Source organism: Carcharhinus amblyrhynchos, chromosome 15, assembly GCF_965287045.1.
Source record: "Carcharhinus amblyrhynchos chromosome 15, sCarAmb.v2.hapA, whole genome shotgun sequence".
NCBI classification, from domain to species: domain Eukaryota; kingdom Metazoa; phylum Chordata; class Chondrichthyes; order Carcharhiniformes; family Carcharhinidae; genus Carcharhinus; species Carcharhinus amblyrhynchos.
In genome coordinates, this window is record NC_137338.1 from 15,711,775 (window position 1) to 15,739,235 (window position 27,461).

The 27,461-nt window shown below is 43.8% G+C and overlaps 1 protein-coding gene across 1 annotated transcript; it reads right to left on the reverse strand.

Moving 5' to 3' along the window:
- styxl2 (serine/threonine/tyrosine interacting like 2) lies at positions 1 to 27,461 on the reverse strand. The gene is made up of 6 exons (XM_080203454.1): positions 27,354 to 27,461; positions 16,357 to 16,481; positions 14,911 to 15,005; positions 12,407 to 12,635; positions 9,579 to 9,796; positions 1 to 3,071 (listed from the first exon to the last, which is right to left on the reverse strand). Exons 2-6 carry the CDS (start codon positions 16,464 to 16,466, stop codon positions 238 to 240), a joined length of 3,486 nt encoding a protein of 1,161 aa, XP_080059580.1. The 5' UTR covers positions 16,467 to 16,481; positions 27,354 to 27,461; the 3' UTR covers positions 1 to 237.

The window sequence follows — 27,461 nt, forward strand, 5'->3', positions numbered from 1 at the left end:
TATATATTGACATAGATTTTATTGCCACCAAAGGATTGTAAAATTTATTTCTCTCAAACATTGCCAGTGAATTTGAAATTTGCATCAGATTGCACTGCTGTCCCAGGTTTGGTAGGGTCAGAGGGTTGTTAAGTTGCTTGTTAAAATTGCCTCTTCTATTTCTGTTGTGCATTCCAATTCGGTGGTACATACGTAGCTTCTCGTTCACCAACTCCATTGTATCACTGATTGTTGTTGCTATTCTTTTTGGCGCCTTTTTTTATCCTTGACTCTGGCTTCTTGACGACTCCTCCAAGCAGCTATAATTTCATCATCGTCTTCACTGCTGTTTCCTGATCCAGACTTCAAACCTTTCTTTGCCGAAGGGTTTTCAAGGTCACTGTTGTTCCCTTTAGAACTGGCCTGTTCATCTACACTTGCAAAACTCTGCTTAAATGTTCTCTTTGTATGAGTCTCCAGGGTATCATCGTGATTGTGGCCATTTAGTTCTGTCTCTGAATGGCGCAAGAAAGATCCCCTTGGGGAGAGGTGAGTTGATTGGTCTGATGGTTGAAAACCAACATACGAATGCTGTGTTTCAATAGGGGGCATTTCAGAGCGCTGTTGTCTGGAACTACCAGCTCCATCCTCCTTTAGCCTTCGAGAACTATAGTCGGGTGATGGGGTGGAATATCTCGACTTGGTTATATAGTCGTCATCAATATTTGATCTGTAGGAAGAAGCAAATCTTCCAGATGTATATTCTTCTGAGCTTGTCAATGGCGTTTTCAAATCAACATCTCTTGAAAGATATAATGAACCTTTTGTTGCATCCAGTTGGTGATTTGGTGATGACCCACTATCACGTTCATGCAGATAAGAAGCCCGATTGAATTTTGGTTCTTTATTCATAATCTGGTCATATTTTAAGGGTTTATCATCAACAGTTACTTCCTTAACATCTCGAAGCCACTTCTGGATATTGGTAGCTGGGGTTGGTGCACTGATACCTGTGTATAAATGACTATCTGAAATATTGGAAGCTGTGTCAAACCTATCTGTTCTTGGATAGGACAAACACGAACCTGTTTCAGCCGCCTCCTCATCTCCACTTTCATCTTTCTTCTTCTTCTTATACAACGTGCTGCGTTTATTGTCGACAGCGACCTTTTCTTTCTTGTACGCGTCCATCTTATCTCTCATTTCACTTTTTATCTCCTTGTTCTTGGAGTCCAACTTTTTAAGATTAACTTCATCCGCAAACAAGCTATAAAGAGGTTTGCTTGTTTTTGTAATCTTCTCCTTCGAACTGAAGCCCTCAGACTTGAAGCTGGATAGACTGCAGCCTGACAGGACGGACTGAGTGTCTGTCCCGCGAGCTGCTCTAGGCCCCAGCAGGGAGCTGGAACAGGCACTCCCAGTTTGCGTGCTGAGAAGTGACATTTTGTCATCTTCTGCGTATCTTCCAGTGGCCCTTTGCTGGACGTTCTTGTCTAACAGTGAGGCAGTGCCCAGGATCTCCGTTTGCTTCAGTGCAATTTGCTCACTGACCACAGAAGCAATCCAATCCTGAATGCTGGAGAATGAAACAGTGGCATCAGGATTTACCTGCAATGGTGGCATTGGCACTGCCGCAGCTGAGGCAGTTCTGGCTCTGGATGCTGAGGTCCCACCACTCTGCATGCTTAACATAGAGGCAGTATCATCACCTACATTTCTGTCAGACATTCTGCATCCAAAAACAGATAGTGGAATGCTCCCACTCATGGTACTCTCCGTCTCACACTCGGATAAGGACTTACTCTCTTCCAGTGTCCGTTTGGAACGTTCCAGGACCTCAGCCCGCCTTTGCTTAGTTCTCTTAGATGTAATATCTTCATCTTTTGCCAGATTAATGATCTCATTTTTGTTTTCGTTGCCCAGTTTTTTCTGGTGTTTCAACTTCCAGCTCTGATAAGCAGTCAGGTTGACGTCAGCAAGTGACTTTAATCCTCCTTCCTCCCCCTCTTCACCTTCCTCAGTGTTATTCTCACCATCTGCTTTGGGATCTTTTTTATTCCATCCGAATTGTATCCGTTTGACACGCCACCTCTCGAGGGGGGTCAGTTTGTCTTTGTGCTTCTTGCAGAAGTTGAACATCGAGCTGGTTTCTGAGAAAGCAGAACTTTCCTCATCTGGCTCTCTCTTCTTTTCATTGTAGCTAAAAGAAGCTATGCTGCTGCTGTCATCACCTCTTGCAGCTCTCTTGCTGATCTCAAGTAACCGTTCATCCCACATATCCCAAGTGCTGGCTTCAGTGGATAAGGAGTCATTTCGAGTTCTCCTTGGCTTGTTTGAATATTCCACTAAACGTTGTTGAAGAAGTTCGCTGTCCAGACTGTCGATGCTCGCAGTGTCATCTTGTTTACTGCCAAGATATTGTCTGCTTCTGGTAGCAATGGATCCTGTGTCTTCTTCGTTGTTACTCAGTTCAGGCAGCCAACACGGATCCATCTGAAACTTTTCATTTTTACTTTGCCATTCCCTAACTAGCCAATCAACATTATTCTCTTCCTCAAGACCTTCAGGAGGTTTGGGTTCGTCCTCTCGTGGTTTCTTGGTTCGTTCTATTGGTGACAAACCTTGTTTTGCTCTCCACTCGTCATAAAGCCTTTCCTCTTCAGCTTCATCGATTAGTGGTGGCCTTTTGGAAGCGACGCTTGTTTTTGTTGCAGAGCTGACTAAACTGTTGGCAAATAAGCTGTTTGTGTCTTCCTCTTCCACCATGATAGAATGTGCTTTAGCTCCCATGATGCTCCGGGTCTCCTCTCCGGCCACAGAGACAGAATAGTCTTTTGCTTCTATGACAGAACATTGGCTTAGAGTCTCATCATCATCATCATCATCAGGGTCACACTGACTTCGTTCTTCCAAAAGGTTTTCGTTTAGTTGCCTAAGCTGCATCAAGAAGCCCTCATTTGGGAAGATTGGACGTTTTTTACGTAGAGTCATTAATGCTTCCATGATTGTCATATGGTGAAAGATCATAAGGTAGGCTGCCACTAGGGCTGCTGACCGGCTGACTCCCATGACACTGCAAACCATAACTTTACCTACGGAGAAAGAAAAGAAAAGTTATTCCAACTCCTCTTTTAAAAATTGTAACATTTGATGGAAGCGGTACATTTAAATGTGGGGAACCAATGCTAAGGAAGAGGAGGACTGAGGTCCTATAAGCAGAATATTACCAGCTAGAGTGGAAGTCCAAAGGCAATGTTACTCATTGTGCCCTTGTGTCTTTGAAATAGGAATAATAGGATAAAGCAGACTATCGCAAAGCTGAAGAAATGCTTCTGGCCCCTGGGCACTGGGACCAAGAGGTACCTTTTGAAGTACATAGATTGCACCTCAACAGAGCTAGGAGCAATATCCCTACAGGAAGTTTAACTAATGATGTGAGAGGAGGGTTTAAACTAATTTGGAAGGGGAAAGACACCAGGATGAAATGTTAAAGAGGAAAAACAAAGCATACATAGGACGGGGAGAGGCAAATAGAACATAGAACATTACAGCGCAGAACAGGCCCTTCGGCCCACGATGTTGCGCCGACCAATTAAAAAGCAATGACCCTCTAATCTAAACCAATCCCTTTCCATCCATAAACCTATCCATGGATCTCTTAAACACCCCCAAACTAGGCGCATTTACAACTACAGCAGGCAGGGCATTCCAATCCCTCACCACCCTCTGGCTAAAGAACCTACCTCTGACATCCGTCCTATAACTACCACCCCTTAATTTAAAGCTATGCCCCCTCGTGCTAGCTTTCTCCATCCAAGGAGAAAGGCTATCAGTGTCCACCCTATCTAAACCTCTAGTCATCTTATATGTTTCAATAAGGTCCCCTCTTAGCCGCCTTCTTTCTAACGAAAACAACCTCAAATACCTCAGTCTCTCCTCATAGGACCTCCCCTCCATACCAGGCAACATCCTGGTAAACCTCCTCTGCACCCTCTCCAATGCCTCCACATCCTTCCTATAATGTGGGGACCAGTACTGCACACAATACTCCAAGTGCGGCCGCACCAGAGTTTTGTACAGTTGTAACATGACGCTGCGGCTCCTAAATTCAATCCCCCTACCAATAAACGCCAAGACACCGTATGCCTTCCTAACAACCTTATCTACTTGATTCCCAACTTTCAGGGATCTATGTACACATACACCTAGATCCCTCTGTTCATCAACACTATTCAGAGTCCTACCGTTAGCCCTATACTCTACGCATCTGTTATTCCTGCCAAAGTGAATTACCTCACACTTTTCCACATTAAACTCCATCTGCCACCTCTCGGCCCAGCTCTGCAACTTGTCCAAGTCTCTCTGTAAACTATGACACCCCTCCTCACTATCTACCACACCTCCGACTTTGGTGTCATCAGCAAATTTACTAATCCACCCAACTATACCCTCATCCAGATCATTAATAAAAATTACAAACAGCAGTGGCCCCAAAACAGATCCCTGAGGCACACCACTTGTAACTGAACTCCATGACGAATACTTACCATCAACCACCACCCTCTGTCTCCTATCTGCTAGCCAATTCCTGATCCAATTACCTAAATCACCCTCAATCCCATACATCTGCATTTTCTGCAGAAGCCTTCCATGGTGAACCTTATCAAATGCCTTACTAAAGTCCATATATACCACGTCAACCGCCTTACCCCCATCCACCTCTTTGGTCACTTTCTCAAAAATAGCACTGGAATAATAAATGATTCATCAATAGAAGGAACTAGACAAGGGATAAATCCACAGCAGTCTAAGGTGGTTTGGAGTGCAGCACATAAATACAACAAGAGTGGTAAGTAAGGATGGTGAACAAGTTGCTGTGATATAGTGGCAATAACGGAGAGCTACCTGCTTTCCTCCCTATCCTCTGGTGCTTTGTCAAGCACCTTGGCCAGAACTTTCTGGCCATTCACGCTGGCGGGTTCTTCTGGGCCAGCTAACAGCGCACTCCTGCCATGATTTCACCTGGCAAGGGGTATACTCAATGGGAAAACCCATTGACAAGATCCCGTTGAGAAGATCCTGTTACCAGCCAATTGCAAAACACACAGTGGGATGCGTGGAAAACCCTTCCCTTTAAATCTGTTGCTTCCGGATACCAACCTTCCTGCCAGTAGTAGCTTTTTCTTATTTACTCTTCAAAAACCGTTCTTGAGTTTGAACGCCGCTATCAAGCAAATTTCAGAAAAATGTAAAATCTACAACAAGGTGATAACGGGACACTTCAATTATCTTAATATAGGTTGAGTTAGTACCAGTGTAAAAAGCAAAGAGGGGGAGGAATTCCTGAAAGGTGTATTATAGAATGGTCGGAATTCTCCGGCCGTTTGGCAGAGAATCTAGTAGGATTCTCTGGACCCGCCAGCAGTGCACCCTGCCCACAGGCTCACTGCCAGCTTGGGGTGATGTCAATGGGGATTCCCACTGAGAGTGGCGCAAATCCCACTGCTAACAAACAACATGCCATCTCCGCTGGTGGGAAGCGTGTGGCTGGGAAGCTGTAGAATCTCATCCAACACTTCTCGGTGTTTCCAGTCCAACAAGGAAAGAAACAATGGTGGATATAGTCCTGCAAACTAAAGTGGAGCAAGTAGAGTGTGTTTCAGTGAGGGATTAATTGGGGGGCAAGGATCATAACAGCATCCAAGCCAGAACAGTCATGGAAAAAGGCAACTTGCAATCAAATACAAAAGTACTTAACCGGAAGGAAGCTAACTTGACTGAGTTGTAAAGGGATCAGGCCAGGGTTGACTGGAATCAAATATTGGTAGGTAAAACAGTAATTAAACAATAAAAGACCTTAAAAAGAAAGTGGTGCACAAGAACACAAGAATGAGGAGTAGACGTAAGAATTTTGGCCCCTTGAACCAGCTCCACCATTCAATAAGATTGTGGTCTCGACTCCACTTTCCTGTTGGCCTCCTTTAACTCTTGAATCCTGTGTCAGTCAAAAATCTATCTAACTCAGCCATGAATATATTCAACAACCCAACCTCCACTGTTCACTGGGGAAGAGACCCTCTGAGAGAAAAATCATCTCACCTCAGTCTTAAATGGAAGACCCTTAATTCTTACACCATGTCCCCACAACAGAAACATCCTCACAATATCCATCCTGTCAAATCCCTTCAGAATCTTGTATATGTTAACGAGACCAGCTCTCATTCTTCTATAGTCCAATATGTTTATGCCCATCCTGATCAGCTTTTCCTCATAAGATAACCCCTTCATCCTAGGAATCAGTTGAGTGAACTTTTTCTGAACTGCTTCTAATCAATTCTTAACTAACAAGACCAAAACTGTTCACAGTACTCGAGATGCAGTCTCACCAAACACTTTACAGCTTCCTTATACATATATAGTTGAATATATATGGTTCAGGTATAGGGAAAGCACATTCCTATGAGGGGGTAAAGAAAGGGTCTGCAAACATAGTGCTCTCTAAATGGCTAGAGCTATACAGGTTAAAATGAGCTAGATTTAGGAGACTTATTACAATTATAAGATTCATAATGCAGCAGAGAGCCAAGCTGAATATAGAACAAGCAAAAGCAATCTAAACATGGGGATAAAAGGGACAAAAGGAGAATATGGGAAAGGAGATGCTAGCAGCTAACATAAAAGGAAACGCAATAGGCCTTTTATAAACATATAAATAATAAAAGGGTAATCAATGGAAGGTGAGGCTGATTAAGGACCGAAACAAAATTTCTTGTTGAGTCTCAAGACGTGGCCAAGGTTCTAAATGACTACTTTCCATTTGTCTTCACTCGAGGATAGGAAGCTGCAAAAGTAGCAGTAAAAGAGGCAGTGGCAATATTGGATAGGATAAAAATAAGGAGGGTGTATGTAAAATGGCAGTAGTCCTCAAAAAGAAAAGTCTCCTGGTACAAATAGGATGCATCCAAGGCTACTGAGGAAAGTACAAGTGGGAATTATGGAATGTTTTAAAGGAAGTGGATTAGAATATTGCCCTAAACTTAGGCCGGAATTTTCACATCCCACCTGCCACAGGAATGGTAACAGGCGGTCATAGATCATGCAAAGGTCTGTTGATCTCGGGCTGGATTTTCCAGTCTTGGAGTGAGCACAGCCGAAAAATTCTGCCCATAGTCTTTCAAAGTAACCTCACTTTGGGATCTATTCCTTTAGAGTGAGAAATTGCACATGTCACTCCACTAATTAAAAAAGGTGAGAAGGGAAATGTAGAGAATTAGAGAGAAATTAACACATCTATTGTTGGGAAATGAATACAGTTTATAATTAAGGATAGAATGACTGAAACACCTTGAAACCTTTCAGCAGATCAGATAGAAGCAACATGGTTTTGTAAAGGGTGGATAATGCCTCTAGAAACTGAATTTTTTTTGAACTGATGATTTAAGTAGAACGCAGGGTAATATTTGTGCATGTTATGTATGTGGACATCCAAAAGGCATTCAATGAATTCTTCAGAGATTGTTAGTTAAAACTGAAACTCATGGATTAAAAGGCAATTTATTACCTGTTTCAGAAATTGGTTGAGTAACAGGAGACAGAAAGTAAGGATAATGAGCAGGTACTCTTAATAGGCAGTTTGTGACGTGAGATGTCTCACAGGATTGGTATTAGAAACTCAACTGTTTGCATGTTTATTAATGATGTAGATGATGGGAGAGAAAGTCCAATATCCAGGTTGATACAAAGATAGGAGTAATTGTAAGCAGTGCAGATGGAAACATGAAATTACAAAGAGATATTAATTGACTTAGTGAATGAACAAAATATGGCAAATCGATTTCAATATGGGCAAGTGTGACTTTAGACCTAAGGAGGGTAGATCAGAGTGCTTGCTGAATAGGGAAAAGCTGGAAACAGTAGAGATCCAAAGAGATTTGGGGATCGATGTGCATTGATCATTCAAATATGACGGGCAAGTACAGATTACAATAATAAAAAAGAATCCCGGCCTTTTCTCTGAAGGCCTAGTACACAAAGGGGGAGAAGTCATGCTTCAGTTAAACAAAGCCCTGGTTAGACCACACCTGGAGTACTGTGAGCAATTCTGGGTACCACACCTTCTGAATAACAACATTGACAAGTTGCAGCCCTCTTGAAATTATGTTCTGCTTGTCTATTCTTATGACCAAGGTGAATAACCTCACACTTGCCCATCTTATACTACATCTGACACATTGTTGGCCATTCACTTAATCTGTCTAGATCTCTTTCATGGCCTCTTTTTGCCCTCCTTACAGCTTGCATTGTCACATAGCTTTGTAAATATAACCAGCAAACTTAGATGCATAACTCTGGGGTGCTACATCTTATTTGCGATACAGATTGTAAATAGCTGAGAGCCCAGGACTTATTCTTGCAGCATTCCACACTTATGCATCCTGCCAATGTGAAAAAAATTATCCCCACTCTTTGCTTCCTGTGTGTTAGCCAATCTTCTAACTCTGCTAATATTTCAGACCCAACTCTTGTGTATTAACTTACTATACGGCACCTCATCAAATGCTGTATGTTATGGGGTGATTTGATCAAAGTTTTCAAGATATCAAATGGAACTCTAAGGGATACTGATAGGGTAGATAGAGAGAAATTATTTCTGTTGACTGCAGAAGTCTAGGATTAGGGGATATATAAGAACATAAGAAATAGGAGCAGGAGTAGGCCATCCAGCCCTTCGAGCCTGCCCCGCCATTCAATAAGACCATGGCTGATCTGTCGTGGCTCAGTTCCACATTCCCGCCCTCTCCCCATAACCCTTAATCCCCTCTCTTATCAAAAACCCATCAACCCGCATCTTAAAAATATTTAGCGAGGCAGCCTCCACCACTTCAACGGGCAGAGAATTCCAGAGATTCACCACCCTTTGAGTGAAGAAGTTCCTCCTCAACTCCGTTCTAAACCGCCCCCCCTTTTATCTTGAGGCTGTGCCCCCTAGTCCTACTATTCTTTCTGAGCGGGAAGAGTCTCTCCACCTCTAACCTATCCATCCCATTCATCATCTTATACGTCTCAATGAGATCTCCCCTCATTCTTCTAAACTCTAACGAGTACAAGCCTAGTTTATTCAGCCTCTCCTCATAGTTCAACCCCCTCAACTCCGGCATCAGCCTAGTAAACCTCCTCTGCACTCCCTCCAAGGCCAAAATATCCTTGTGTAAGTACGGCGCCCAAAACTGCACACAGTACTCCAGCTGCGGCCTCACCAATGCCCTATACAGCTGCAGCAAGACCTCCCTACTTTTATATTCAATCCCCCTCGCGATGAAGGCCAGCATCCCATTTGCCTTCCTGACCACCTGCTGCACCTGCAAGCTGGGTTTTTGCGACTCATGCACAAGGATAATTTAAAAATTTGAGCAATACCCTTCACAAAGGAAACAATACATATGAATATATATTGGGCCGTGTCATGCAACTCCAAGCATCAGATCCACCTAACGGAGGCCAGTAGCATCAATGGCAAACAAAGGTTCATATCTTCTAGTTGGCGGCTACTTTACAATGCCCTGGTTTGATTGGTATTGAGAATGTGATTTACAGTTTACCTCTGTACGTCAGGAGTGCTTCATCCATAAACTCTGCAGCCTTACGGAAGTGTTTGGACAGGTCAAATTCCGGGAAGTCATCCGCTTCGATTCCAAGGTATTGAATTTCCATTCCTGCGTAGAAGCCTGCTGTGGTGTACACACCCGTACCATGGGCAGCATTAAGGACATGAGTAATCCCCAGGCGTTTCAGTCGAACCTTATTCACAGTTGCATTCCTGGAAAGACAAAATGAAAGATGATAGCTATTTTCTGAGTTTGTGAGCTGATTGAACAGTAATTTCAAGGATGAAGGTTTGCTCCAAGCATTTTCCCAGCACTGGGGTAGTTTTCACAGCAACCTTTGTGTTAAACGCTCTGAAAGAACTTTCCAGATTTTGAAAGGCCCCATCCTTCGCATAGTGTCCCTCACACCCAGCCCACTTTTCTGAGCTATCTGTCCTCAATTCCCTGCACTGCTCCAATGAAGTTCAACATCAACTCCAGGAACAGCACCTCAATTTTCCATTAAGCCCTTTCCAGCCCCCCATACTCGACATTGTGTCCAGAAATCTCAGGTCGTAACCTCTGCTGCCATTTGTTCAAAGGATAGCCGCTGACCCCGTTTTCTCAGCTAACGTCTCCTCTAAATTAATTTCTTTATTCATCTCATTACCATCTCAATAGATCTGGCAGTCCTTGAATAATAGACCTTTGACCTGAAATGTTAACTATGTTCCTCTCTCCACACAAGCTGCCAGACCAGGTGAGCAGTTCCAGTAATTTGTATTTTGATTTCAGATTTCCAGCATCTGCAGTATTTCAGTTTTGTTTTCCATTCCCATTAATCTTACGCTATCATCCCTTTTGCCATTTAATCTCTCCTACCTTCCACCCTAACACAGACCTTTCCTCTCCCTCCCTCTTTGCCTGCCTTAATACCTGTTAGATGTCCATTTGTTTTTGTTCTGACAAACAGTTATTGATTTTATCAAGCCCACTGTTTTGCTTTATCCATATTAATGACACAGATTTGAATGTGAAGGACAAAATTTCAAAATTTGCAGATGACACAAAACGTGGAAGTATTGTGAACCGTAAAGAGGACAGACTTCAGGAGGACATTGACAGGCTGGAGAGCAGCAGAGAAATGTGAAGTGATTCATGTTGGAAGGGAGAATGAGGAGAAGCAATACAAAATAAAGGGCAAAATCCTGAAGGAGATGCAGAATGAAAAGACCTGGGGGTCTATGTTGCAGATCACTGAAGTTGGCAGGACAGATTGAGAAAGTGATTAAACGAGCATATGTAACATAGAACATTACAGCGCAGTACAGGCCCTTCGGCCCTCGATGTTGCACCGACCAGTGGAACCAATCTAATGACCCTCTAACCTAAACTATTCCAATGTTATCCATATGCCTATCCAATGACCATTTGAACGCCCTTAAAGTTGGCGAGTCCACAACTGTCGCAGGCAGGGCATTCCACGCCCTTACTACCCTCTGAGTAAAGAACCTACCTCTGACATCCGTCCTATAATTACCAACCCTTAATTTAAAGCTACGTCCCTTCGTGTTAGCCATCACCATCCGAGGAAAAAGGCTCTCACTGTCCACCCTATCCAATCCTTTGATCATCTTGTATGCCTCAATCAGGTCACCTCGTAACCTTCTTCTCTCTAACGAGAACAACCTCAAGTCCCTCAGCCTTTCCTCACAAGACCTTCCCACCATACCAGGCAACATCCTGGTAAACCTCCTCAGCACCCTTTCCAATGCCTCCACATCTTTCTTATAATGCAGCGACCAGAACTGTACGCAATACTCCAAGTGCAGCCGCACCAGAGTTTTGTACAGTTGTAACATGACTTCATATGGAATCTTGGGCTTTATAAATGGCAGTTTTAGAGTTTAAAACCAAGGAAATGATGAGGATCCTTTACAAAACTCTGTTTCAAACTCAGCTAGAGTATTTTATCCAATTCTGGGCAGGCACTTCAGTGAATGCTATAAGAGGGTACAGAGAAAGTTTGGAAGAATGGATCCATGGATGAGGAGCTTTAGAGACATGAATAGATCGAAGAAGCTGGGGCTGTTCTCCCTCAAAAAGAGGAGATTTAATAGAATTGTTCAAAATCACTAGAGGCCTGGAAAAAGTAGCTCAACAGAAACAGGCAGCAGCGTCGAGAACCAGAGGACACTAATTTAATGTGGTTTGTGATGTGAGGATAAGCTTCTCTTGTGCTGCAAGTTAACATATGGAATGTGCTGCCCGAGAGTGTGGTGGAGGCAGATTCAACTGGGGCCTTCAGAAAGAGATTGGACAAAGAGCAGGACTAGAGGAAGGGAAGGGCAGTGGGATCAGCTGAGTAGCTTTTGCAGAGGGCTGGCACAGATATAACAGGCTGAATGGTCACCTTCTGTGTTTATTTAATAATGTCACAAGCAGGCTTACATTAACACTGCAATGAAGTTACTGTGAAAACAGTTTCGCCATACTCTGCACCTGCTCGGCTACACTGAGGGAGAATTTAGCATGGCCAATACACCTAACCAGTACGTCTCCCAGGCCATGGCAGGAAGCCAGGACACTGGGAAGAAACCCACGCACACACGGGGAGAATGTGCAGACTCTGCATACACAGTGAGCGAAGTCAGGAATTGAACCCGGGTCCCTGGCACTGTGAGGCAGTTATTATTATTCAATGATGCCATAATTCTATCTGAAACATCAGCTCCATTTCTCTCTCCACTGATCCTGCCTGAATGGCTGAGATTCTTTTCTTGTTTCGTTACCAATTTCTGCACCCATGCTATTTTGCTTTTATATTCCTTAGTTGGACTTACTTTTCAGCTATGTAGACATTTGGCCACACCTCATCCAAAAGTTCTCTGGGGGCCTCCATCTTTTGCATCAAAGCACGCTCGATGTCCATGATGCAGGGTGTGTTGAATTTGCTGGTGTCATCAAACTTTACTTTTACCCGGTTATAAAGATCTTCCACCAGTAGCTGCTCAGCTGATTCCATCATTTTTGATGACATTGGCTCAACTTTTATTCCTTTGGGTTTCAACTCTTCAGATACAAAAGACAAAGAAGCAAAGTTTACAGGTTTATTTAATTTATTTATTAGTCACAGGTAAGGCTTATATTAACACTGCAATGAAATTACTGTGTAATTCCCCTAGTCGCCACACTCCGGCGTCTGTTCGGGTACACTGAGGGAGAATTTAGAGTGGCCAATGTACCTAACCAGCACATCTTTCATACTGTGGGAGGAAACCGGAGCACCCAGAGAAAACCCATGCAGACACGAGGAGAATGTGCAGATTCTGCACAGACAGTAACCCAAGCTGGGAATTGAGCCCAGGTCCCTGGCACTGTGAGGCGGTAGTTCTAACCACTGTGCTACAATGCCACCCATAAGTAGCAATAGATAATGAATATTTTGGAAACATTTAAAATTCAGATTGAATATTGGGACAGTGAAGCACAGAAATAATTCTAAATTAAAAGGCGGAAGGGAGAGAGGAACTTAAATCATTGTAATTACTTGGGAAAGGGTATTCAGAAAATTGCTACAACTAAAGACTGACTACTCCGTAGGTCCTGATGAACTTCATCCTGGAGTTTTAAAAGTAATAGCTGCTGAGATATTGAGTCATTGGTTTTAATTTACTGAAATCCTCTAGACTCTGGAAAGGTTCCATCTGATCAGAAAGTAGTGTATCTGATTCCTTTATTCAATAAAGGAGGGAGATATAAAGTAGGACACTGGTCAGCTAGCCTAACAGTATCATAGTGAAAATGTTACAAGCTATTATTAAAGAGGTGAGATAATAGTCGTAGCTATAAATATGTATACATGATTCTTAGGTTTAGGGGGACTGTTTTAAAGTTCAGTTTTTTTCTACAGGCAGTAGGTATTTCTGGAAGGAATACAGCTCAGTTGCTGGAAGTGCTCACTTTAGCCATGTAGTGTTAGGTGGCACAGTGGTCAGTACTGCTGCCTCACAGTGTGAGGGACTCAGGTTTGATTCTGGCGTTGGGGACTGAATAGGTGGATTTTGCATGTTCTCCCCATGTCTGCGTGGGTTTCCCCTGGGTGTTCAGGTTTCCTCCCGCAGTCCAAAGATGTGCAGGTTAGGTGGATTGGCCATGCTAAATTCCCCCTTAGTGTCAGGAGTACCAGCAGGGTAAATGCATGAGGTTATGGGGATAGGGCCTTGGTGGGATTGTTGTTGGTGTATGCTTGATGAACTCCTTCTGTATTGTAGGGATTCTATGCCATTCTGTTCTAACTTAGGAGAGAGCTAATGGACTTTTATTTACAAAAAGAAAAGGTCCCCTCGGGTTTTTTATTTAAGGAACAGAAGGTGAGTTTAGGTATATAGAATGGTGGGAGGAGTTAGATATGTAGCAGAGGAAAAACAGCTTTCAGTTCTGGCTAGAGTTTGTTTAAAGACAGAGGTCTATAAGCTCTCCACAAAATCTCTCTGAAAGCATCAAAGCACTTTCCACTCAGCATAGGATGCATATTTATGGTTTTTGAATCTGTAAGAAAAATGTTGCCTCATTGGAACTGAAACAGTGATAAGTTAGAAAGTAGCATTGTTTCTTTTCATGTTTAAATATTGTTCAGTGGGTAATATTTACACTGCTTCATTTGCTGGAGTTAGAGTTAAACTGTGTTATTAAATAACATTTGTTTTACTATAAAGGATCTCTAATTTAAAAAATTCAAAAAATTAATTAAGTCACTTCACTGAATTACAATTAACACCAATGTTTTAAAATGTCTTCTTCTTTACTTTTTTTCAAAAATCATTGTGACTGAAACAACAAAAATCTTTCTTTTTCTGTGTATTGCGTTGTGTGTCTCTCTCCTTGACATCTAAATTGGCCTGATTTGGTTTAAAACTCTGAGATTTTTGACCATTCAGATTTCGCACCTAAGAAGATTTTGGTGCTGATCCTTATTCATGGACTACATTTACATCAGTGAATTTTACTAAGATATATAAACACTTAAATATTGTGCCAAGTTACTTCTGCTTAACTGGATTGCTCGGCAACCTAAGCACACACACTCCTAAATCTCACAGAGGAACTGAAATACAGAATCTTACCCTTCCTTTGGTTCTTAACCCACTGCAAGAATTCTTTTTACTGCTGACATGTAACGATAATGATGGAAATTAAATATGCCTGAGCCTCTGCTGGGGTAATGGGTGAGTTTCAAACTTTCCCTGCTTCCCACCTGCGCAGAACCTAGATTTAAAATTGGGCCCAGGGAAGCTGTAAAATTTGATATATTTCTGGGGGTAATCTAGAAACATAAGCACCTTACGTTCATTAATTATCTTGGTCGCAGCAACCGCAGGTGAGAGATGGATGGGCTCCATGAAGATGCTTTCTGTGTCGGTTTCTGACAGAGTGGAAAATCTGTCAATGAAAATAAAAGCACAAGTTTTTTAAAATTTCTAATGCACATTTCAATATTGTTTCTTTGCCTCTTCCTTCATTGTTGCCCCTTGTCTCCAACAACTCATTGTTTATTGAACTACTGAGCAGATTATTTATTAGCCCTTATTATTAATTTTGCTTTACATTAGGAATTCTGCTTTTACCTTAGAGGAGTTCTTACTCTTTCATTTTCACCAGACTGTGCGTCTCGGGGGCAGAATGCTCGTTTTCAAGTCAAAAAGTTGTAATTTCACATTCTATACCAGGGAGTTAAGCACTGTAAATTATCTAGGTGAATAACTCTGCAGTGTATTGAAGGAGCGCTGTGCTGTTGGGGATGTTGTCTTTGGAAAATACATCAAACAAAAGCCCCAGGTGTTGATTACCTACCCCTTGTTCGAAGTAGACCAGGTGAGCTTTTTGCAAGACTATTCAAAAGTGGCCACAGAAAGGAGAAAATATTTTGTTGACACATTCTGGTGAGTGCTTGTCGCTCTAAGTAGATAGCTCAATCACATCGAGCTGTTCTGATCATTGATCTTTTAATTCTTTAAATTTGTGAAAGTTAGACATTGGTTGATATGTTGACTCCTGTTTAACAAAGGACCTCAGCAGATGTCTTAGAAGATGGAGACGTGTGAAGTGGGGTTGGACAACAATGGGTCGAGAGCAAGGAGATGTAAATTGATCTTATTCAGTCAATCAAACTTAATTTCTTGGACCTTCTGGGCTCTCGGTTATTCTGTTTTTGCTCTTGCTCCAAATGTAACATTTACAAGTTTGCAGGTGACATGAGACTTGGCGGGAATGTGAGTGGTCAGGAGGATGTTAACGAGCTTCAAGGCAATTTAGATAAATTAGGCGGAATACTCCCATTGGCAGAGCCTGATACATCCGGTAAGGCTGGATCCACAGAGATCAGGGCACCATCTTTAAAGGGTTGCCTGATCAAAACTGACATTAAATTTCCCTCAGCACCCACCTCTCCCCCCACTCCCCTCTCCACCTCCTACTATGAAGGTATCGCGGGCTCTCTCCCCACAGCACAATTATCAGAAGCTCCCCCCAGCCACTCCCACTCCCCCCTTGCCCTGAAGCATTGAATATTTTACATCCACCTGAAAGGTTGGTGACGTTTCAGCTTAACATCTCATCTAACAGAGACAGGACACTGCAGTGTTAACCTAGATCTTAGTGCTCGGGACTCTGGAGCGGGTCTCAAGCCCACAATCTTTTGACTCAGAGGCAAGAATGCTGCTCACTGAGAGTTCACATATATCTGTGGTTGGATCTGTTTACGCCAGGGAATTAATCATTGCACACATCAGACCTGCTGGGAGATGGACTGCGGAGATATCGGGCCTGCACAGACAGGACATCATCTTGATCATTATCTCCTGGAACAACTTGTTCACTGTTGGTATTCTGAGATGTAGCCATGACTGTTCTTTAGGTCTGCGTAAAAACAAAGGGAATCAATACCTGTAAGTGTGGAGAGACAGACCTAGAAATAGCAAACAAATAAATATATACAAATATTGTCACCTCACACTCACTCCAAAAATGAAAGGAGGTAAACATCATAAATTAGATATTTCATCTAAATTGAGCCAAGCTTTGTGAACAGTTGAAATGAAACAAAAGCAATTTGTACCATTTCATTATTCTGACAATATTCCTCAATCCCAGCTGTACTGCAATCATCCGACCGTTATATTTCCCACTCCTCTATTCTCGTACTTGCTGAGATGAGATTGCCAATAAAAGTTGGAGGAATTATCCTTTCACCTCTGTGGCCTGTGCTCAAATGCTGCTCAGGCAGAGGAACCAGAGATCTACTTTCTTTGATTGTTAAAGGCTCTGAATGAAATGATCTTGCGAAAATGTCATCTGACCTTCAGCAGTCAGAAGTTCCACATCAGCAGCAATCACCATGTTTGGCAGTCAGTTGGTTTGGCTGCCTGTTTTATACCCTGCAAGATGTGCTTTCCAAAGGAATGTGGAATGAAACGTGATGTACAGCCAGACCCGTCCTATCTACTTTCCCACCAGGCAAGCTTGATTAAAATTACCCCCACGAGTGACAACATGTTGTTGAAGAGGAGGGATGTGGAGAAACTGTGCAGGAGTGCATTGCGGGAAACACAAATCACAGCGGGAAAGAAATGCAGAAGTGAAACAAGGACATGTGTGTCGACAATAAGGGAAATAATGTAGGAAACAAAAAGAACTTTCCTCAAACACAAACCCAGCGACAAAACACACCAAGCCTGGAAAACCTGTAAAGACCCGTTCCCCCTGAGGCCAGCGCAGTCACACCCACAGCATGATGGGTACTGCACCAGTTTTGTTGACATCAGAAAGTGAGGACTTCGATGTGCTGCCAAGTGGAAACATTATTTACCAAACTGGAGACTGCCTACAAGCAGGAGGAACACAAGTTAAAAAAAAATTACACGCACAAGTTGGGAGTCGGATCTCAAGGCATTTGTACGTCACTTACTTAACTCATTAGTGATTGGCAGCAGTTAAAACAGTAAACAAGACCTTCAGTTGCATATAGCCAGAGGAATAGAGTACACACCGCAGCAGTAAAACTTGTAGTATTAGGGTGTTCAGGACTGTAAGTGATAATGTGGGACTGGGGAAAACAGTACGGCCCACATCTCCAGTCTGGCCAAGGCAGGAACCATCGTCGGCAGAACCAGAGAATTTAGAGAGCAGCCAAAGATCTGCTGCCTTTGGTGGGAATCCCTTGGTCTATAGTGTCGAGAGTCACACAGTCTGGTAGAAGTCAGCATGAAAATATCACTTAGTCAGGACTGTATCCTGTTTATAAACGGAATGCACTGTTAAAGTTAAAGTTTATTTATTAATTACAAATAAGGATTACAGTAACGCTGCAATGAAGTGACTGTGAAATTCCCTTAGCTGCCACACTCCAGTGCCTGTTCAGGTCAATGCACCTAACAGCACTTACAGGCTGTGGGAGGAAACTGGAGCACTCAGAGGAAACCCACGCAGACACGGGGAGAATGTGCAAACTTCACACAGACAGTGACCCTCGCTGGGAATTGAACTTGCATCCCTGTCACTGTGAGGCAGCAAAGCTGATCACTGTGCTACTGTGCCACACCCCCCATGTTCTTAATAAAAGGTTAGTGTTCGACGATACAATACTCCAGACCACTACAATGAGAGTTCCCCAGTAACCACTGGTTAGGCTGTTTAATATGTGGAATACCTAGGTCTAACATCCAACATGTAGTCTCCACCCATTTGTAGTTGAAATGGCAACAGGCATCTTACAACTAGCTTAGGATCCCAATCTGTATATTTGAACTGGCCTTCTGTCTTTGGGGTAGGATTGGCAGATTGCCCATTTAAGGGCCTGTCTGACAACTTACCCAGGCTATTAAAACAGTTTACAAAGGACCCACTCGATAATTCTCTGTAAATTTCCCCTTTATCGGGCAATAAACAGCAGGGCAGCAGTTGAAAATTTCACCCAATACGTTTAAAGATCTACTACCAGGAGGCATCACTGGCTCAGACAGAAGCAAAGGGTTTTTCTATTGCACACAGAAGGAGGCACATCTTTTTCCTTAGGGCCACAGAATTGAGACATTAATGAGCTAGAAATAGAAAAAGTACACAGCTGAGGATAATGAGAGCGACGTATGATGTTCTTTACACTCTGCAGCTGGCCAGAGGGGTCACAGTGGTCATATTTTCTGACAGGCTTGATATAACAGATTATGAAATTAGAATGCAAATATAAACAGACAAACCCCTCAGTCAAAATTGCTTAATAGGGTGGCATGGTGGCACAGTGGTTAGCACTGCAGCCTCACAGTGCCAGGGACCCTGGTTCGATTCCCGATTGGGTCACCGTTTGTGTGGAATCTGCACATTCTCCCCGTGTCTGCGTAGGTTTCCTCCGGGTGCTCCGGTTTCTCCCACAGTCTGAAAGACGTGCTGGTTAGGTACATTGACCCGAACAGGCGCTGGAGTGTGGCAACTAGGGGAATTTCACAGTTACTTCATTGCAGCGTTAATGTAAGCCTTACTTGAGACTAATAAATTGGGATGTTGTACCAAAACAATGCAGTATGTGATCAGGACGACAGGTTTGTTAGCCAATCCTAAGCAGCACTGAAATAGGTTGATGTGTCACTGGCAATAATAAGTCTGCTTTTCTACATTCATCTTCCTAATTCAACCACAGGGACGTAACCCACGTTGACACTTCATGGAGTCTCCATTCACTGCATTCTCGAACCACTAGCCATTAACAATTGACTCCAGATTTAAAGTACTTGGGTACTGAATCCTGCTGCTTTTGGCCAAGTCAATAGTTGCATTTGCCGCAGTTTGTTCTCTTCAGTATAAGGTTAACACCTGACCAGCTCTATTAGCTAGGCCCTTCAATCTGAAACGAGGCAACCACTGGACGGTGCTGCTAAGGAGTGGCAAACTGTAAAAGATAAATGTATGTGAACACATATTTATTTAGTAATATAAAAAAATGTAGCTAATGAGGCTGCAGCAAACTACGTGATATCTTTGTGTTTAAATAATCAATATATGTAGCAAAAATGCTATAAGTAAGCCGTCATTTAACTATTATTTAACGGATTACCTCCCCAGGTCTTCCTCGAAACAAGGCAATGGACTCTTGTACTGCCACTCATGAAGATCTTGATTTAACAGATCATCTGAGAGACAGTGCCATGCTCTCCCTATACCGCACTAGAGAGTCAGCATTGATTGTTATGCTCAGGTCCAGGAAAGAGAGACATGATACCAGAACCTTACAATCCAGAGTCAGGTATGCTACAACCGAGCCACAGCTGATAACTTTGCCGTCTCAGACACACCTTCAGCATCCCTTGACTGGAGTAGATCTCCAACTCCAAAATCCTGGAGTGTGCTAATTCCATCACCATCCATTCAGTGCTAAACCAATGTTCCCTGCACTGGATTGGCCATGTTCATTAGATGCACGACCATCACACGCTCAAAGACCTTCTGTATAGTGAACTGGTCACTGGGCCAGGACCACCTGGGCATCTATAACCTCTGCTACAAGGACACCTACAAGCAAAATATGAACATGGCAGACATGGACATTGACAACCGAGGGACAGCTCCCTGAAGGCTGACTGTTTGGAAGGGCATTGGGAGAGGCGGACAGCAGCCAAAAAGCTCAGCTGTCCAAGAGGGCCCAGAGAAAACACAAACCAGTGAATTGTGCACCTTCTCATCCCACTGCGTTACTTAGCAACGAATGCAGTAGAGATTGCTTAGCCAGAGTGGGGCACCTAGCACACTCAGCAATGTTTAACACAGAATTGACCAAACCATTGTCTCAGGAGATGGAAGGCATTTAAATATTACCCAAAATGGCCCCTGTGCATTTTAAAAACACTCTGCTCTGATGGAAGATCATCCCAAGTTTAGGTGCCAATTGAACAGCTGTGAAACTCCAGCATTCCGGGCTTTTATTTCATTTTTGATAGGTTTTTATTTTCTCAAAAGCAGAAGTTCCTCAAAACACAAGGTCTCATTCACTGCAATTGCAATAGCAATCTAAAATATGTTGCAAATATTCTTTATGAAAAGAAATGTCCTGATGCGACTTTCAATGATGTGGTGATTGTTAGCCTGCAGTGCAAACAGCACATAAATAAACGAAATAATAGCTTTCAATTCAACTCAGAAAAATCTTCTATTTTACCAGTTCAAAAACAAAATGGTCACTTTGATAAATGCTATTTACTCCAACAATAAAACACAAAAATGACAGCATCTTTCAGGTTAAAATACTTATTAATATACAGTATGCAGGTCACTGCTGCTAATTCATGTATTGTTCGACTGTTTTTAAAAATGTGTTCTTTCACAGGGGGTGGGCATTGCTGGCTGGGCCAGCATTTATTGCCCATCCAAAATTGCCCTTGAGAAGGTGGTGGTGAGCTGCCTTCTTGAATCGCTGCATGTGGTGTAGGTACACCTACAGTGCTGTTAGGGAGGGGGGGGTACCAGGATTTTGCCCCAAAAATGAAGGAACACAATATATTTCCAAGACAGGATGGTGAGCAGCTCGGAGGGAACTTGGTTCTTGTGCAAGGCCCTTTATTTAGAAGAATTCTTCTCTGAACAGCTAATGCTGAAGCCACAGCTTTGCTTAGGTTTCCACAAGGAAAGAGGGCAAGGATCTGAAGGTGATCTCCTCTATTAAGGTTTACAGACATTTCATACATTTTGCTAACATCTTGGATCTATGACGGCAAGAAAAACAATTTCCTATCTGGACGTAGTTTTTACTGAGATTGTCAAAGAAAGGGTGATAAATATAACTGCAACTTGAACCACTGGAAAATCTCTACACAATTCTGGTGGCTAGCACTGCTGCCTCATAGCGCCAGGGACCCGGGTTCAATTCCTGGCTTGGGTCTCTATCTGTGTGTTTGCACATTCTCCCCATGTCTGCTTGGGTTTCCTCCAGGTGCTCCAGTTTCCTCCCACACTCCAAAGATGTGTTGATTGGCCATGCTGAATTGCCCCTTAGTGTCAGGGGGGTAATTAGGGTTACAGGGATAGGGCCTGGGTAGGATTGTGGTTGGTGCAGACTCAATGGGCCAAATGGCCTTCTTCTGCATTGTAGGGATTTTATGATTCTGAAGTATATCTGCTGTCAGCAGCAAATGTAGATGGATAAAACCGCTTTGATTTTGCCTGAGATTGTAATTCTTGACCTGAACCTTCTGGCCAGCAAAGTAATAACAACATAAGAACATAAGAAATAGGAGCAGGAGTAGGCCATCTAGCCCTTCGAGCCTGCCCCGCCATTCAATAAGATCATGGCTGATCTGTTGTGGCTCAGTTCCACTTTCCCGCCCTCTCCCCATAACCCTTAATCCCCTCGTTATCAAAAACCCATCAACCCACGTCTTAAAAATATTTAGCGAGGCAGCCTCCACCACCTCAACGGGCAGAGAATGCCAGAGATTCACCACCCTTTGAGTGAAGAAGTTCCTCCTCAACTCCGTTCTAAACTGCCCCCCCTTTATCTTGAGGCTGTGTCCTCTAGTCCTACTGTCCTTTCTGAGCGGGAAGAGCCTCTCCACCTCTATCCTATCCATCCCATTCATCATCTTATATGTCTCAATGAGATCTCCCCTCATTCTTCTAAACTCTAACGAGTACAAGCCTAGTTTATTCAGCCTCTCCTCATAGCTCAACCCCCTCAACTCCGGCATCAGCCTAGTAAACCTCCTCTGCACTCCCTCCAAGGCCAAAATATCCTTGCGTAAGTACGGCGACCAAAACTGCACACAGTACTCCAGCTGCGGCCTCACCAATGCCCTATACAGCTGCAGCAAGACCTCCCTACTTTTATATTCAATCCCCCTCGCTATGAAGGCCAGCATCCCATTTGCCTTCCTGACCACCTGCTGCACCTGCAAGCTGGGTTTTTGCGTCTTATGCACAAGGACCCCGAGGTCCCTCTGCACCGTCACCTGCTGCAGTTTTTCGCCATGTAAGTAATAGACCTTCCTAACATTATTCCTACCAAAGTGGATAACTTCACACTTACCAACATTAAATTCCATTTGCCAGTTCCTGGCCCATTCGCCCAGCCTATGTAGATCCTCCTGCAGACTTTCCACACCCTCCGCGCAATTTGCCGTTCCACCAATCTTGGCGTCATCAGCAAATTTCGACACCATACACTCGGTTCCCTCCTCCAGATCATCTATATAAATGGTAAATAGCTGAGATCCCAGCACCGACCCCTGGGGCACTCCACTAGTCACCAACCGCCAATCCGAATAGCACCCATTGACCCCCACTCTCTGCCTCCTATTTGACAACCAATCCTCTGTCCACGCTAACACCCTACCCCCAACTCCATGCCCCCTGACCTTCTGCAATAACCTCTTGTGCGGCCATGCAGTCAGTAATTATGCCTGCACTTGCTGGTGTACTCCAGTGCTGGCCCAGCACTCTGTGGGGGACTCCTAATTTACAGGACTCCTGTGTCTAATTTATTTCAGCGTCCTAATTTCCATATAGGAACCAGTATCACTGTGGATGTATCTCCAATACCCGGCTGCTCCGTATGGATCACAATCCAATACTTGTCTTCTGTGATTTTGCCTTGATGGACTCATCCTTGGTGGGACCCCATTTAGAGGCCAACATGCCTCACCACTTGACAACACAGATCTGGTACATTCTCCAAGTATCTACTGAGCCAGGTAAATGGGAGTAGCCAGCACTGGGAGCCCCCTCTGCCAGATCCACCCTTCAGTCACCTTTTCCACCGAGGATTTCCATAGTAACTTAATTGCAGTGTTAATGTAAGTCCACTTGTATCACATAAATAAATAAACCCCTTGAAATTTGATTGACTTTGCAGAGTGGGTGGAGGTTCTGCTTATTACAAATGGGAAATTCTGGTAAGTTTTACTGGACTTCCTATTGAAATTTGGAGCCTCTAATAGTTGGCAAATTAATCAGTAATTTTTTGGATTTTATAAATGATTGTAACAATACATATTCCCTTAAATGTCACTAATATTTATTTGAATCTACACAGAACAATTTCAATGAAGAAATTCCGAGCAATTATCGTATATTTGCAAATTATTGCCCGTATTGCAAACATTACAGATTATTAGAGTGGTTTGGGCCCTGTATCTAAGAAAGGATGTGCTGGCCTTGGAAAGGGCCCAGAGGAGGTTTAGCAGAATGATCCCTGGAAAAATTTGCCGTATGAAGAACAGTTGAGGACTCTGGGTTTGTATTCATCGGAGTTTGGAAGGATGAGGGGGGATCTTATTGAACCTTACATGATACTGCGAGGCCTGGATAGAGTGGACAAGGAGAGGATGTTTCCACTAGTAAGAAAAACTAGAACCAGAGGGTACAACCTCAGACTAAAGGGATGATCCTTTAAAACAGAGATGGGGAGGAGTTTCTTTAGCCAGAGGGTGGTGAATCTGTGGAAGGCTGTGGAGGCCAGGCCATTGAGTGTCTTTAGGAAAGAGATAGATAGGTTCTTGATTAATAAAGGGATCAGGGGTTATGGGGAAAAGGCAGGAGAATGGGGATGAGAAAAATATCAGCAATGATTGAATGGTGGAGCAGACTCGATGGGCTGAGTGGCCTAATTCTGATCCTATGTCTTATGGTCTTATTGTTTCTTACATTGATTCCAACAGCAGTTGATAAATGGAATATTGCCCAGTTTTCACCCATTAATGCCCACACTTGCTCAGAATTCAAATGGGGCCCATTCTCTTTGCAGGCAATTTAAATAGTCTTGAATCTAGGGGATGGCTGGATGTTGGTCATGTAAGTGCCACACTTCATACCATCCCCACGGAACGGAGAAGATTTCCCCTAGTTCTCCAATCAACAGGGGAAACTCCTGTCAGCTGATTAAATCCTGCCTCCACCTTTGTAAATAACAAAGCTCCACTGATTAGAAAGGGCATCAGGGATAGGTGGAATTTTAGAATAATATGGGCCATTCTGCCCATCGACTGGCACCAGCTCTTTCGAATCCAGTGAGATGGCTCTCCTGGGAGCAACCTTACATGTTTCAGAGTGGGTTTGCTGCTCCCACCTGGAAAGAAGTTGCACCCTAGAGATCTATCAGCTTATCAGATTGCCTGGCAGTTCTGGATTCCCAGCAACCCCAGGGTCAACCAGTGGCCACCTGCTGAGAAAGAGGCAGAATCCCTCAGAAGAAGTGATGGAACCCCAGACTTAAAAGTGGGGGTCTGGGAGTTTGAAGAAGCCTGGCTGGCAGGCCCCGCTAAAGTGGGGGAAGGCTCTGGAGTTTGGAGAAGTCAGGGGATAAGGATTAAAGGGAGGATGTTGGCAGGGTGGCATCTTCGATGGGCAGAGGGGACGCACTAAAGGAGGGATACCTGCTTCCTGCCTGACAGCAGTTGCTGGCTATCCATCTCGCTTCTGCCTTCCCCTGCCAAATGTTTTTAAAAAAAATGCAGCAGAGCCCTTTGTTGGTCACTGGAAGCCTCAATAGGCCTCAGGGCGGATGGGCTGCTGACATCATTCCCCCCAGCATCACATGTGAGGCAGGCTGTGCTTGGGCTGGCAGCCATTTTATTTTCCCAGCTTCCTCCCCTGCAGCCCCATGACTACCAAATACCCTGGCGGGGGGGGCGGGGGGGCTGTAAAATCCAGCCTATAGCTTCACAGGTTTCTAGTCCAGTACCATAATCACTCATCTACCATACTCTTAGGACAAGAACTGAAAATTGTTATCGTTTAGCAGGTCTGACAGCCTCTGTGGAGAGAGAAGTAAAGTTAATGATGTTCACAGTGGGGTAGGAAGCCCGACATCCAAATGAATCTCACGATGCCATTTTCAAACTGAAAGTAGTTAGTTGGTCAGGAGTACACTTGGCCCTCAGATACTGGTGCTGGGCAGCTTCAGGAGGTGAGGGGGAAGGTGGGGGGGGGGGGTCGCTTCCCCAGCACGCCAGTGGCAAAAGCAGGCGATAGCCATGATGGAGGCCACTGCGGCCTTGCCAAAGAGAACAGGCAGCTCCTTATGGAGCCAGCTCCGTCAAAGGGGCCATAAGGGACGGTGCAGGACACATAAAAGTTCCAGTGTTCACACCTGAACTAGCAGGTCCCGCAAAAAGCAAGCGAAATACAAAACTAAAGGCATGAACGGCCCTGTGGAAAACACAGCAGCTGTGCCCTAACGTGGAGCAGGCGGTTTGGGTTTGCCAACGGGAAGGTTAAAAATGCAAGTCTGAACTGGGCAGGCTCATTCAGGAACTTACGGAGCTGTTAACTGACAAGAGGCAGGTTTCCCATTCCAGCCTCACCCTCATAGAAAACTGCGGACTGCCCAGAAGGAGTCGGGATCCCAGTTACAAACCTCCAGATCCATGATTTTCCGATCCTTAAAAATCTCTTTGAAAATCCGGCCCAGCCTTTCAGGGCCGTGACCTTTCACCAGAACCTCTCAGGACATTGCTGTGCTCAGACACTCGAAACATTGGCCGGAACTTTCCGACCGTTCGCACCGATGGGATTTTCCCATCCCGCTGCAGGGAACGGAGATTTGGCTTGTTGTCAAATTCTCTGTCTTCACTGCAGTGGGAGTGCGGTGGGAATGGGCGGTAAGATCGTGCCCAATTTTCTCTCTCTCACTGATGCTGCCAGCATTTGTTGTTCGTATTTCAGATTTCCAGCATCTGCAGGATTCTGCTTTTACCAAGTATTGGTTCAGACTGGTCTCGAAACCTTTCCATTGGTGGAAAAAGGACCGATGCAAAAAAAATCAGCCAGGTCGCTGCCACAAATTTCAAAAACGTAATTTATTTTCTAGCTTTTTTTAAAAACATGAATAGACCTCCCTCCATATTTTATGTTCGGCCCATAGAGAATTTCCCACACTAACTTCATTGCGGTGTTAATGTAAGTCTACTTGTGACACTAATAAATAAACTTTTTAATTAGTTTGGCGAGCTAAAGTTTTTAAAGTTTATTTATTAGTGTCACCAGTAAGCTTACATTAACACCGCAATGAAGTTACTGTGAAACTCCTCTAGTCACCACAGTTCGGCGCCTCTTTGCGTTAACGCACCTAACCAGCACGTATTTCAGACTGTGGGAGGAAACCGGAGCACTCGGAGGAAACCCATGCAGACACGGGGAGAACGTGCAAACTCTACACAGAAAATGTGCCAAGCCAGGAATCGAACCCGGGTCCCTGGCGCTGTGAGGCAGCAGTGCTGACCACTGTGCCACCGTGCCGCCCACTGACACGTCCTCTGACTATATTTAAGGACCGCCAGCTACTCATTAAGACATGTTCAATGATAAAAGAGAAAAGAAATCTTAAAAAAAATGAACCTTGAGACACTTCAGATTTAATTTTCGTTGTTGAAAATGTTTACAGATCATCAGCATACCCCCAAAGGTGACTACAGGTGAAAACAAAGCAGGGAAAATGGTAAGTATTGTGAGGTTTCTAATGTTTTGATGTTGTTGGCTGGAAGGCAGTGGCCTGAAAGGAGAGAGCAGTGATTATTCTGAGCCTGTGACAGCTGCAGAATGTAGTGAGCAGCTCCCCTGACTCAGGTCCATGGAATGTGCCCTCTGATGGAAACGACAGGCGACATTACTCAGGCGGCTCCAATCTTCACAAAAAGAGAACTTAGTAATAACCGGATGATACCTTACTTTCCACAAAAAAAAAGCTAAAAAAAAAAATTCCAGCTTCTTTAATCAGCCCTCGGCAAAGCTAAAGCATTAGAACACGGATCATACCTGGATGCTGAAGCTTATCTCCTCACACCAGCCGTCACCAAAAAACTTCTCCAGCTCCCAAGTGCGACTGAGAGAAGCTGACACCAGGGTCCTCCTCTGGAATGTGCA

Bases quoted from the DNA above. Each gene is read 5' to 3' on its own strand.
- styxl2 (XM_080203454.1), bottom strand. From the start codon at position 16,466: ATGGCTACATCTCAGAATACCAACAGTGAACAAGTTGTTCCAGGAGAT. The intron at 15,006-16,356 runs GTCTGATGTGTG...TTTCATTGACAG, and splicing joins CGCAGTCCATCTCCCAGCAG to ATTTTCCACTCTGTCAGAAA. The intron at 9,797-12,406 runs GTAAGTCCAACT...TTGTCTTTCCAG, and splicing joins AATGTCTACATAGCTGAAAA to GAATGCAACTGTGAATAAGG.